Below are 14,033 nucleotides of genomic sequence, written 5' to 3' on the forward strand. Positions count from 1 at the left end.
CCCCTCCCCTCAAACTACTTAGCCTTAAATCCTAAGAATAGTTTTGAGAATACTGAAAGATTATTCACCATTATTTCAATTATAGTTGCTAATACTGCTGGTAGTATGTTTTCTTAGTGGACCAATACAGCGGACATCTATACCTACTGGCAATTTTTGCGTATTTTGGAAATTACAAATGTTTAACCAAAGTGTTTATCTGAGTGGTAGAGAGTAGTGCACTTAATTCTGGCAGTTGTTTCCTGCAATATTCCATTTAATTTTGTTTGATACAGACCACAAAAGCTGTAAAATACGAAATTAGAATCAAATTGCAATTGGAATTAATATAGTAGATTTTAAGCAAGGTACCCAGAACTGAAATAATAAAAAGACTTAGTGGTTTTTATATCATAAAAACTTTGGCCAGTATTTTAATTTTCCATAGTAGACTTTAGGCATTTTGTTAAATATTTAGATCAAACATAACAGTCATCTGCTAAACATTTTAATTGTAGAACCTGTACCTTTTTCTAACCTTTTGCTTTAAGAATTGAAAATTGGGATGATTCTTAACGATCCAAAATCTCTGCTTAATGCTTAACTAAACACTCTTTCTTCCTATCTGCTTAAAGGCCTTTGAAAACTCATATGGTATTAAACCTATCTGCTTTCATTTAGCATTCTGCTCTTTCTGGGGATCATGCCATTTTTACTTTGATTTCTAGTGTTTCTAGTTTTGTACGCAAAACCACAGAGAAGATCGAGAAAATTGGTACCCTTCATCTCAATCCTGAAAGAATCAGACAAGACATTAAAGATGAAGAGCCGCTCTCAGAAGTGCCTGCCAGAATAGAAGCACAGCCTCTGGAAAAAGAGTGAGTAAAATTTCATTTCACCCCTGTGCCAAAACTTTTTTTCTTTTGATAGGATACTGAATTAGGAAAACTGCTTTGTCAGTTAGCTATGAGAACCTTTTTAGACTACTCATATTGCAGATGCATATCTAAAAGCTCTTATTTTGATACATTTTAAAATGCCATTCAAAATTACTACAGGAATTGAAGTTGAATAAAAATGCATTGGGATATATGGTGTAGAGCATCAAGCATATGGAATAGTTATTTGATAACAAGCATGATTACGTCTCTATTCAGAATGCTTCTGAGAATGCATGGTTAAATGTAGATTTTAAAATCTGTATTTGTACTGTTGAAATGTGAGGGACTGAATGTGGAAGGAATCACAAGACTAGATTATCTTCTAAATGCCACAGAACTGTACAGAAACTAAATAAGACAGTAAAGTAAGGATTTTTTTTAACATGTGCCTATTATTTATTAAAATGTCAAGAGTTGAGCTACAGAGCCAGCCTCCAGAAGGGGATTGCCTTAAAGACCTCAAAGCAGTAACTAGAGAAACTCTGTAAGTAAAATTAAGATGTTTAAAATGAAACGTGTGTGCTGCTCTGTATTCCTTTGAGGAAGAGCAGAATAAATATAATAAACACATTTGTAGGGTATACTGAGCTGGATCAGACATATATTCTGCATGAATATGAGCTACATCTTTCTGTGAAAGGAATTCCAATCCAGCAGAGATGTTTGCTGGAAAAACGGGTGGAAAAATAATTTTCATAAAATTCTCTCCAGAGCAGATTGTGGAGGGGTGGCATGTATATAGGCTATAGGGAGAAGTAGGATTGACAAAAAGCATTTTTCCCTTCTGTCCAGAAGAACTTTCATTTGTGTGTGGGTGTGTGTTTTGATGTATAAGCTATCTTGAATCTTCACTTTGAATATAAAGGTTTTTTTCATTTCAACTTCATCTGGAAGTTGCAGGAACCATGGAAGTTTTTCATTATTTGGCTAGATTAGAATATGGGAATTGCACGGACAGTTAATTACATGGGCTTTAGGAAGAAAGAAAAACAAGTTTCTATATTCTACAAAGGTTTTGAGAATCCATGCATTGAAATTTTACCTGTAGTAGCCAGATTGTGCTGAAACCGTTAATAGCTGCAGTTGTAATTATTGAAGTACAAGTAAAATGACAATGAGGAAAACATGGCAGATTTCAAAACTGTAAATTATTTGAATAATCAGAAATTATGGTGAAGAAAATAAAAATAAAAAAAATTGAATGTTGTAGTCTTTTAGAAAATTCTGAAATAGAATTGCAGTATTAGCTCCACAGAATTCTTTGCCAACAGTTTTGTATTTATTAAACTCTAAGTTGAATATCTTTCATTTTTTAAAGGGCCAGACTGCAGGATCCACTTGTTTTCTTACAACCACAGTACTTGAGGGCAGTTTTGCTGGATTGGATTCCATTTCTAGAAGAAGCCTGTGGATTAAAAACAGCTGTCATTTTAGATAATGGGACAACTGAGAGAGACAAAGAAATGCCTTTGCAACCTGAAGACAGAACTTTTCAAGAAAATGTGCTAAAGGATCAACATAATGAACTTGAAGATATGGAACTGAACACAGTATTGAGAATAAACTGTGAAAGTGAAAATCCAAATGCAGTACAGGGTGAAACTTGGAAAGAAAATACTAATTCAAGTACAAATGATCGGGCTGATAATATACTACATGAACAGCCTTTGAGAACAGACATAGTTTTCAACCAGACTTATCAGATTAATCCCCCATTTTTTATAGCACAGAACATTCAAAAATATCTGATAGAGCTGACAACTTTATGTTTTGAATTAAATATATATGAAAGTTCACAAGTAAATAAGGAACCGTGTGTGTTACCAGATGTTTCATGTTCCCTGGCTTCTAAATTCATTAGGGACTATTTTTTCCTCCTTGATTTAGAAAGGCTGAAGAGGTGTATTATTACCTGTCACAACAATCATCCTGAAGTTTGGGACGCCTATATGGAAGGTCTGAAAGGCAAGTAATTTTCAGGGTCTTGTGCGTTTGTGTCTATTCATTCTGTAGAGTTTTGTCTTACAAAGAAATCTGTAGAAAATATTTGGAAGCTTCTGTAAATCCTGCAGGACAGCTTGTACATTCTTAAAAAATAAGACAGCATTCAAATGCCCTGAAGGCTGAACTAATGGCAGGAAGCCCCAGTTGGAAACTATAAGCAAAACTGCAAGCAAGTTTTTGGACAGCCCCTACAGCTGCTGCCTATGTCATTGGACAGCACCTACTGTGGGCATGTCATTACCTATTGTGCATGGGCGCACACACAAACCAAGCCCTGTACAATTAAAAACATTTAAAAAACAAACCAAGCCCTGTACAATTAGCCTTTAAAATATATTTGATTAATAGTTAACTAGCTGTGAGATTTTCTCCTTTCCTGCTCTGATGAAAAAGATGGGCAAGTAGGGTTAACACTGGCAAAAAAGCCAGTAGATTTGATGGAAAATCCCTGATCCTAGATTTGACCTGAAGACTGGAAGTTCCCCACATTTGTATTGGAGATTTCTTTTGATTTGAGTTATAACATTCAGGATTCTTTGGAGAAACCTATTACTATTCAGTATATATAAGGTGTCAGCACCTGATCATTCGAGCATTCACACAATCACAGTCAGGAAGCTGGGATTCCTTTAACTGTTTTAATGAAGCATAATGAACAGTACAGAAGGCAAGCTGCGAATAAAGATTTCCCGCTCAAACCTAAAACTACATCCCCTTAGTCCCCTTTCCCATGAAACCATGTCACTCCCCCTCCCATCCAGATGGTATTCCTGGCATATCTCAACCCTGTGTCCTTGATGTGCTCCATAGCCATAATAAACCACTTTACACTCCAACTTCACACACCCCTCCCATCTGGCAACATAGGAGAAGGAAATGATGGAAGATGCTCCGATAAGGGTTTCTGTGAAACCTTTGATCGGGGAATCTGACATAAGGATTGTGAGTGCAAGAAACCCACATTTAAATTTTCCTGTGTCTTTTCTTTACGAAATAGAGTATGGCTGCACACTGATCTGCCTTTAATAGAGTCATTCTAGTAGCAAATTCCAATCTCTAGAATCTCTTTAAAAGTTGGTACTAATCAATACATTATAAGAAGTTGCCGATAAACAACCAAATTCAAATTGTTGGGTTGATTTGAAATCACAGTTTGAAAAGCTGACAATAATAGTGTATGTGTGCATATACAAAAATCCATCGACTGATTTGATTCAAGTACCAGATTGATTCAGAGGTTTGATTCCAAGGGGTGATTCAATTGTATCATCTCAGAATCAAAGATACGAGGGAGAACTTAAATATTACAACCATATTCTTTTTTTTTCAGTTTATATAAATGCTATTTAAGTAATTTCAATTTAGTTTTAGTTCTGGTCCCACCATTTTTTGGAATTCTAGGAATGTCACCCAAGGGCCAAGTGCAATCCTTGGACCAAATAAGATTATGCTCATCACTACTTGCAAGACTTTTTTTTTCCTTTGTCCCTCCATATTCCCTTATACTTCATATCTACTTCTCAGGGTTAGGAATAATTTGGAATACAGGTAGTCCTCACTTAATGACCACAATTGGGACCAGAATTTCGGTTGCTAAGCAAAGTGGTTATTAAGCAAATCCGACCCAATTTTACAACTTTTTTGCGGCTGCTGTTAAGTAAATCACCACAGGCATTAAGCAAACCATGTGGTCGTTAAGCAAATCACAGTTCCCCAATGATTTTGCTTGCCAGAAGTGAGCCAGGAAAGTTGAAAATGGTGATCACGTGACCACAGGAGGCTGCGACGGTCATAAATGTGAACCAGTTACCAAGCGCCCAAACTGTGACCATGTGACCGTGGGGATGCTGCGATGGTCACAAGCGTGAGGACAGGTTGTAAGTCGGTTTTTCCAGCACTGTCATAAGTCTGAACCATCACTAAATGAATGGTGGTTAAGTGAAGACTACCTGTAGATTTGAGAGATGGGGAGGGGAAAGAATGAAATTCCACTATGAGTGGAAAACATCTCAAATAATGTCTGTTGCCCAGTGCATTTCAATCTGTATTGCTAGGAGTTATTCGTCAAGAAGCAGTCAGTGTAGCTGAGTTTATATGACCATAATCCAGTTATCATAACTGTACTTAGGTTGGATTTGAAATGAAACATGTAGTTTGAAAATACAAAAAGTGTTACCTTTTCAGCAAAGTTGGTTTAAGATTGGCACTGTGAAAATTAACGTTCTGCATAACACTGCTGTTAAATACAACGGTTGTAACATACAATTATTGGTTTCAGAACTGACTCTGACTAGCCCTGTGACAGCGGCACTTGAAAATGGAGAGATGTTTAAAACACTGAAATTGCTAGTTGATTTGGGGCCCTGGGATGCTCCTGTTTTGCTGGCACATGCTGAAAGGTATAAATCTTTAGACTTGTTTGAATGCATATAGTTTAATTACATTAATACGGAGAAAAAACAAGTCCCTCTAGAGAGCCATCACAAACACATGTGTAGTTGTAAATAAATCCTGTACTTATTTCTGTACTTGATAATGGAGATCTATCAGTATATTGTGATCATGCATCCTGTTGCATACAGAAGAGTGATTGTCATATTCTTTTTCATTTTTATAAACTAAATTTAGACAAACTTCATTTGGATAATTTTTTTAAGAGCAGTATGTGGTACAACTAATGTATTGGAAGCATACTACTAGCTGAAAGATAATTTTAGGAAGAATTGTGTTTTAAATAATTTTATCTTTGTCTTATTTAATGTAGGCTTTATAAAAAATTTGGAGAAACTTCTCTAAGGCCTTTGATCAAGTTTTACCCTTTGATTGTACCTTCAGATATCAAGCAAATTTGTAAAAATAATCCTGAACATTTTCTAGCATATTTAGACAGCCTTATAAAATCAAAGGCTGAAGATGAACGGTATGTATTATGTTTTCCTAATTTGGGGAAGGGAGGCAAAGGATGGGATACAAGGAAATGATAAAAATATTAATCCCATCTTAAAGACATTTGACACTTGGAAGAAAAAAAGTATTAAGTTGGTATTAGTAACTGTTAGGAGAAAAGTTTAGTATTTGTAAGCTTCCCAGAGTCATCGTGTGCGAGATGGGCAGCAGAGAAATTTAATAAATAAATAAATATTCATTAATTTTATGATCTAGCTATTTTGTCAGCTCATCAAAAAGATATGCTAAACGAATACTACTGTTCTTAAAAGAAAAAAAATGCTATTTAAATACTTAAATACATTGTATTGAATTCAGATGTAAAAAATGTGAGGCCGAATTAGATACCGTAACTGACAAATTAATCTGACAAATTAATAATTAGAAAAATTGCTAATAGACATTTTTTTCTAGTTTGCCATTCCTTAGATCTCTTCTCCATCCTGATTCATTACAATTAGAGTGGCTGTGTTTGGCAATGTCTCATGATGCCCCACATAAAACAAGCACAATGGATGCCCAAGGAAATCCACGGTATGAAGTATAGTTTACTAGCTTTTCTGATTATCTGCATAGCTCCAAAAAGGCTTTTTCCTAGAAGATTTCATCTACAAAATTTTCCGCAAGTTTTCTAAGGCCCAGTTTGGATGATCAGATCCTAGCTTAAGGAAACAAAATATGTACATGATATATGCAAGTCTTTTGCTCGTTTTAACTCCTCCTTTATGTTAAATGAAAATTGTAAAGCTGTATTCAGCCACTGCTTTTAAATATGCATTAAGGCTATGCAGCTGTTTGGATTAAAAACTCTCCTATCTCCCCCAAAACATCTTGTATAGTGCTGATCCAAATAGCTGCACACCTTAGACTACATGAATCAGAAACCATGAGTAATGGTGTCCAAATAATACAAAGCTGGAAGCCTACTTTTATCTTCAAACAGATAAAGCCATTTGAAACTAATTCTCTAATGGTTTGGTATAATTAAAATAATAAAAGATTCAAGATAATATTTTCCACCTGTAAACAATGGGTCCTGGATCAGATGTAATGGGAAGCTGCTAAAAACAAGACTTTCTTTCAAAGGTTTATCAGTAAATTTCTCTTTATTTTCTCCTTATACGTGTTTCTTCTTTCTACTCCTCTTTGTGATGTTTTATCTGGTTAATGGTAGTACAGTATATAAAATTCCCTTTAGTAATATTAATATTAGGTATTAATAATATTTATATTCCCTTTTAATATAGATATCAGACGTCAGGGAGATGTGGACCAGATAGCAGGCCTTTTTTGTGGTAGCCCCCTTACTTTGGAATTCTCTGCCACTGAGGTCCATGTAGCCCCTTCCCTCTTGGCATTTCAAAAAACAGCCAGTATGGCCCTATTCCACTGTAATCCACCCAGTCTTCTGATGGGGGCAAGGTATTGAAACTGTAAACAAATAGGTACTGTTAGTATAGATTTTGATTACAATTATTTATTGAGACTTCTTTACAAAAAACTTTAAAAATTAATTTCTTTAATTTTTGACTACTGTTTTCAGGCCACATTCGCATTTATTTACTTGGGGTTACAATCAATTGATTGTACTTTTGCTTAATCTTCCGGCTGATGTTGTAAGGAAGGAGAAGATGACTGACATATGTCAAAGCTATGGGTAATGTGGAATATTTTCTTAAAACATTATTCCTGAAACTTCATTTTCGTCATATAATTCATGTACTCTTTGTTTTGTCCTTTTTCATAATTTATCACTTCACGCAGTTCAGCTTCAGTCTAGGATATGCATTACTCTTCTGCACAACCATGCTCCCTAGATATTTGCAGTCTAATAGTGACTAATTTGCTTCTTGTGTATTCTGTATTCTTTTAGCTTTCAGCTTACATTATATGTCTGCTTCACCTATCACAATTTATTAAATTGTGTTTCAGTTAAACTTCTCCTTCTCTCTCTTCCCTCCGATTGTACTTGGTAGACATTTATTTTTGTCCATTTGTTCAGCCCATAATAGCCATTGTTAGAATTTCATTTGTGGTTCAGCTGGTGATATATGGAGATCTTGATTATGGTTGCTGTTAAATAGAAGATTTTGATTATGTGTCATCAAGTCAGTGTCAACTTTTGGTGACCACATAAATAGATTTTCTCAAGGTGCATCTGAACAGAAGAATAAAGAAGAAAATATTATGGAATTATATATTTTGCTGCTTCATTTTGACTAAATTTGAAAATTGAATTAATTTTACCTGTCAAAAGGACAACCCTAAAAAATTTAAATGTTAATAGCCCCAAATGCATAAATTCACTTAGAAACTCAGCTCTCAACTCCTTTGTTTTCAGTTGAATCTAATATTTGGTCTAGATTGTACCCCAATTTCTTAAACTGATAATGAGCTCTGAAATATTTTTCTGTATTGAATCACTCCGAAGTGAACAATTAATAGGAATATGTTTTTGGAAGAGAGCATCTCCTAGTTTGGCCTTACTGTCTTTTTTGTAAAGATGTTAGTTACATGCTCTGAGTCGTTTCCTGAGTATAACTAGTATAACTAGTTAATTTATTCCTTACGTAAAGAGGGGCATCTTCACTCTCTTGGGATATCTTCTTTTTTTCTTTAAAAGAACTTTTCCTGCCACCACCTGTACTGTAACATTCAGCTTGCCTCAGTTGTAGTGGCCATGAAGGAAATTGCTCAAGGCTGCAAGATTAAGACGGTAAATACAGTCAAATAATCAGCAGCAATATGGATAAAACTCAGATGCATAGTCCGTTTCAGGAAATTACAAAATGCATCTGATCTAAAACATTTCTTAAAATATGATGCCTATTTACAAAGGAGATTGTCAGCACTTGTGTGATGCTCAGCCTCCCATGTCATCTAATCAAAAGTTAGCTTCCGCTGCAGTTGCTGTAAGGTCTGTGTATCCCCAATATTAAAGTAAGGATGGATGCCAATGCTGCTTGTTTTCAGTAACAGAGGGAGGGAGGGGTGGGTACTGGAATTCTGCTGTCCCTAAACAAGAAAAAATGAGTGGAGATTTTTCCTAGCTCTATTGCTTGGCTGTATGCTGTTTCTTGATGATGGGAACAGCACATACTGTACATTGTATGTATGTATGCGTGGTGACTTAAGTGTTGGCCCTTTTAGTACCCTGGTAGTCCTTTGCATTCAATAGAACCATAGAATTGGAAGATGCCCCAGAGATCATCTTGTCCAACCCCTATTCAGTACAGGATCTGCTAAGGCATTTTAGACAGATGGCTATTAATCCTGTTCGAATACTTCCAGTGAAAAGAAACTTAGTATTCTATGAGGCAGCCTATTCCACTAGGTTGACAGGTGTTTCCATTAAGACATTCCTTTTATTACCTAACTTGAATTTGTTTCCCTGTATTTTCACACTGGTTTTGGTCCTGCTCTGTGGGGCAATAAATAAAAAATAAACTCCTTCCTCTATATAGAAACACTTCCAAAGACTGCTATCTTATCTCCCATTTGCTCTTATGCAGGCTAAATGTACTCAGATTCCCATGGCACTCTACTAGTTAATGTGGCTGATATGGAGCCATTTATGAGTATTCTGCAGGTGCAGTCATTATCAATTATGACTCCATATAATAGTTGTATTATCTAGCTCATATTTTGCCATTTTATTAACAAGGATATCATGAGAGGTTTTGTTGACTGCTTTGCTAAGGTCAAGGTACGTATGCCCACATGATTCCCCTAATCTATTGAACTAGTAACTCTGTCAAAAAAGGAGATAAAGATAGTTTGGCATAACTTGGTTACAAAGCTATGCTGGCCCTTGTGCTGCATCCCTATCCAAAGGTTCACGTATATGTTGTTTAACAATTTCCTTGAGGAACTTTCCCAGTATAGATGTCAAGCACACAGGTATTTAATTTCCCAAGTGATCCCCTTTCCTTTTTTTTGGAAATAAGAATATTTGCTTTCTTCCAGTTGTCTGGGACTTCACCAGTTCTTAAGGGGTTCTCAAAGATTCTTTAGTCACTTCCTCTAGTTCCTTCAGTAGCCTAGGATGAAATTTATTTGGAGAGTTGCATTCATTTAAATTAGCTAGGAGTTCTTTGAACCTCTCCCTTGTCTGTCCTGAGTTGCAGTTCCCTCTTTCCACTAGTGGCAAAGTGATGGCCAGTTAAGTTTTCATTTTCCTTCTGAAAGAAGACAAGTATAAAATAAGATTAAGACATTCTGCTTCCTCAGTATCATCTGTTCCCAATTCATCCCTTTCTCCTTAAAGTTTCCTTTCATTTCTGACATACCCATTGGCATTTCTTACAAGGCTCCTCCCAAAATCTGATTTAGACTTTTTGACCCAATTCCTGTGGTTTCTGGCAACTGCCTTGTATCCTTTGATTATATTTCCCTCCTTCTGTTTTCTATACATGTCTTTTTCTTGACAATGTTTTAGAAAGCTCTGCTTGTATTCACAGTTGTCTCTTTAGGTGTTCCTGTATTTTTCTAGTAGGAATTGTTTGCAATTACACTTTCAGTAACTCATCTTTTCTGGACACTTCTCCTTCAGGATTTCAAGCCACTAGATCTAAGTTAATCAAACTGCAGTCTTCTGAAATCCAATATACAAAACTGACTCTTCTCTGTTCTTCTTCCCCTTATTATCATCAACATGGTCACTTTTCGTCACCTTCATTTCTTCAGCCAGTTCCTCTGTTGGTAAGGATTTCATCCAAGATAACAGACCTCCTTATTCCTTTTTATACCTTCTGACAAATTTTTTTGACCTGTGCCGTGTGGCAGAGTTAGATTTCCAGCTGTCAGGGTAAATGAAATCTTCCATTGGCACTATTGCATGCCTCTTTGAAAGTTTGATCATCTGGCACAGATAGGCTTCATCCATATCTTCCGCCTGTCCAGGCAAATTATAAGCACCCATGATGATACTGCTTTTGTTTCTCTTTCCTTTTATCCTTACCCAAATGTTCTCAAGATGATTTCCATGCTCCAATTCATGAATGTCTCTGCACTTGACAATATATGGTATGATTTGTGATCTATACTCTGAAATTATGTATAATTAGTTGAAATAAATTGTTCATCTTCTCATTTAAGTTTAAAATGTCAATTTAGAACTATAATGTTTCATTTTACTGTTACAGCTTCTGGCCTGGATATCTTTCTCTGTGTTTGGAGTTGGATAGAAGATCTGAAATATTTGCTAATATTGTTCATTTGGATGATATGGAGTTGTTGAACACCAAAGATGGTTAGTATAATTTAAGAATCAAATTATGTGTGTTAAGTATCTAAGGCATGCATTTTTAATTTCATTAACATTGAAATAAAACAATTTCATGTAACAAAAAAAATCCTTTTTTTTTTTTTTGGAATTGCATCTAAGGAGACAGAACATAAATTTTGCACACAATAAATGTGATTTTTTTAAAATATGGTTCTGCTATTTTCTGTAAAAGTAATTTGTGGATTTTGAAAACCCATTATATTTAGTTTGTTTTAGATCTGTTATAATTAAAATAGAGTCAAAGTACTATGACTTCCTAAATTCTGTTGGCTCCAGTCAGAAGTTGAGTAGTGATAATTGGCAGTGAGGTTCCTTTCTGCCATTCTTCCCTCCCAGCTCCAATATTTAAAAAGTTATAGCTAATATTCTACTTTTATTTAGTCGACATTCATTTCATTCTGTTTGGGATGCAAGTTGAGGGAAAGTAAGGATGTAGAATTTAATGCATCCTTGGCAACCTAACATGTCTCCAAACTACCCAGATTTAATAAACATGGAAACAGAAAAGCCCAAAATTCTGCAGGGATTTTCTCACTGTACAATTCCTTCTTTGCCGGTGGAAGGGATTCTACAGTATCCAGTAGCCACTTGGGAAACAAACAATTATTCCCTTAATCAGACTTCTTTATTTTCCCTTATGGTTTATCTTCTGTGTTACCTTGGAAATTGTGAACAAATTCATTTTTAATGTCTCCTTCCAAATTTCAGCAACTGATTGCAGTCACCATGATTTGCATATGGCCCTCCCCCCACTAATTCCTTTATATGCACAAAAAGATGAAATTGAACATATTCTATTTCTTATCCTATAATCTTGCATGTGGATGTTGCTAGTCTGTCTTTGTATCTTCCATTGAAGTGGACTTTATAAATTCATTGAATGCTGTCTAGATCAGAATGTAGTGAGAGAAATGTTGTGTAAGGCATACCTGTACCAAGACTTTTGCTGCATACCAAGTAATATAATGTAATTTGCTTTTTGCTGTAAATAGCTTTTTTCATAAATCAAATCTGAATTTAGGGACAGTTCCAAAGACAACAGAAGAGTGGAAGTTCCTTCTTTGCCTTGTGAAGAATCATCAAAACATCCTTGTTTCACAAGATGACACTGCTGTTAGTAATGGTACTCCTGGATGGTCAAATCCTGTTACTGTTGAAAATGTTGCACTCCTTGCAGCCAGAATAATTGGCCCAGATCGTTCTTTGCAGCTGTTACAGGAATGTGATTTGGGAGCTGAATTATCAGAAAGATTTGCCAAGATCTGTGAGATACTACGAATTGCTGAAAAACGGCAAAGGTAAGTGTAATGAGAATTGTTTCTTACAGACTGTATCCAGAAGTAATATTATATTGTGATTTAAAGCTATAATCACAATCACAGCGCTTCACAATTTTCTTGAATACTATGATTTCAGGATTTTTTTCCTGACAAATAGAACATCAACATGAAGTAATAAAAAACACAAACATTGAAAAAACTAACTTGGTTGCATGAGCATTTTTCTTTTAAGAGAAATATGCAACTTTTAAATTTTCAGATTCAATATTTCTATCCAAAAATAGTCTATTAGACTGAGCAATTAAAAATGGAGTCTAAATTTGAATGAAACAATCCGTAATTAAAGAATTCAAGACTCTTTTCTGTTGTGCCAATTTTTTTCAATCAATGTTATTTCCTACACTTTTAATAGTATTGATCAAAATAAAGTTTTCCAGCATTTCAGTATAATAAATCTGTCAATTAAAAAACTCGGCTCTCAACAACTCTGGGCGGTTTATAAATTTATGGTTTATTAAGTCTTGGGAAAATTTATAGCCAAATTAATTAACAAAAAGGTAAGTGTAATTTTTTTTCCAATTCTCTGAAAAACATTTGACCAAAGGTAATATTTAAATGGGTATAGTCACCAGAGTTGTAATAAGTGGCAATTTGATTACGGCTCCTCCGTCAGTCCTGAAAGTTTTTGACTGATACGTCATTTTAAAAGGCTATGTTATATTTATGCATTACTGTTATAACAGCTTTTGATGACCCATGATAGTGGATATAAAGTGATTTATTTAAAGAGTTCTTAAATCCAATGCCCATACTTTTTAAAGTATTTGTTATAATACTGAAATTGTTCCTTTGATTTTAAACAAAATACGGAAAGCTGCAACCATCCTGGCTATATTTTAAAACTAGGAATAAATAAATCTCTCTGGAAGAAAGTCAAGTAAGATAGTTTTGTGCGCTGTCTTTGTGAGTTTTTAAAATTTATTTTGGTTTAGGATTTTTGTTTAACTTAGCAAAGAGGGTAATCGAAAGGTCTTAAGAACTCATTAAAAGTTAGAACTGTGGTAGTGACAAGTATGTTATATTTATGGCCATTCAGATTGATGAAATAACTTATTTCTTTACAACTTTTTTCTCTTTATATTTCACTTCTGTTACAGAGCCCTGATCCAGTCCATGCTAGAAAGATGTGACCGATTTCTGTGGTCTCAACAAACATAAAAAACATTCTGGAATAAAAAGACAGTGATAAGAACCATTTTTTCCTACATTGTGCCATTTTAAAGAAAAAATTTCCTGTGTAGAAAAGGCATAGTAATGAATATAATAAAGCCTTTTTTCAATTAGATTTCTGTTCAGTATTAGGAGGTATATTCCCAGTTATGAGAAGTGTTGGATGACATTGTTACCAAAAAGATGGAAAATCATGTATATGCAAATATTTATTCACCTATTGGGAATAGGCATGAAGGTGGGATTCTTTATGTTGGAACAAATTCTTATGTACTAAGTATTAAATTTAAGAATGAAATATTTAACAACTTTTCTGTCAGAAGTTTTTGGGTTGTTTTTTTTTTTTGATAAAACAGCTTGCACATG

The 14,033-nt window shown here is 34.8% G+C and overlaps 1 protein-coding gene across 2 annotated transcripts in view; it reads left to right on the forward strand.

Moving 5' to 3' along the window:
• HPS5 (HPS5 biogenesis of lysosomal organelles complex 2 subunit 2) overlaps positions 1-13,782 on the forward strand; it is a 34,199-nt gene extending 20,417 nt beyond the window's left edge. For both annotated transcript variants that reach the window (XM_063289389.1, XM_063289388.1), the window contains exons 14-23: positions 708-857; positions 1,333-1,404; positions 2,239-2,885; positions 5,203-5,323; positions 5,689-5,844; positions 6,285-6,404; positions 7,414-7,527; positions 11,015-11,121; positions 12,179-12,455; positions 13,595-13,782. In XM_063289389.1, the coding sequence (XP_063145459.1) occupies positions 708-857; positions 1,333-1,404; positions 2,239-2,885; positions 5,203-5,323; positions 5,689-5,844; positions 6,285-6,404; positions 7,414-7,527; positions 11,015-11,121; positions 12,179-12,455; positions 13,595-13,655 (1,825 nt within the window). In that variant the 3' untranslated portion in view covers positions 13,656-13,782. The remainder of the gene's footprint in view (positions 1-707; positions 858-1,332; positions 1,405-2,238; positions 2,886-5,202; positions 5,324-5,688; positions 5,845-6,284; positions 6,405-7,413; positions 7,528-11,014; positions 11,122-12,178; positions 12,456-13,594) is intronic.
• Positions 13,783-14,033: the final 251 nt, after the last annotated feature.

Source organism: Candoia aspera, chromosome 1, assembly GCF_035149785.1.
Source record: "Candoia aspera isolate rCanAsp1 chromosome 1, rCanAsp1.hap2, whole genome shotgun sequence".
Taxonomy (NCBI): Eukaryota; Metazoa; Chordata; class Lepidosauria; order Squamata; family Boidae; genus Candoia; species Candoia aspera.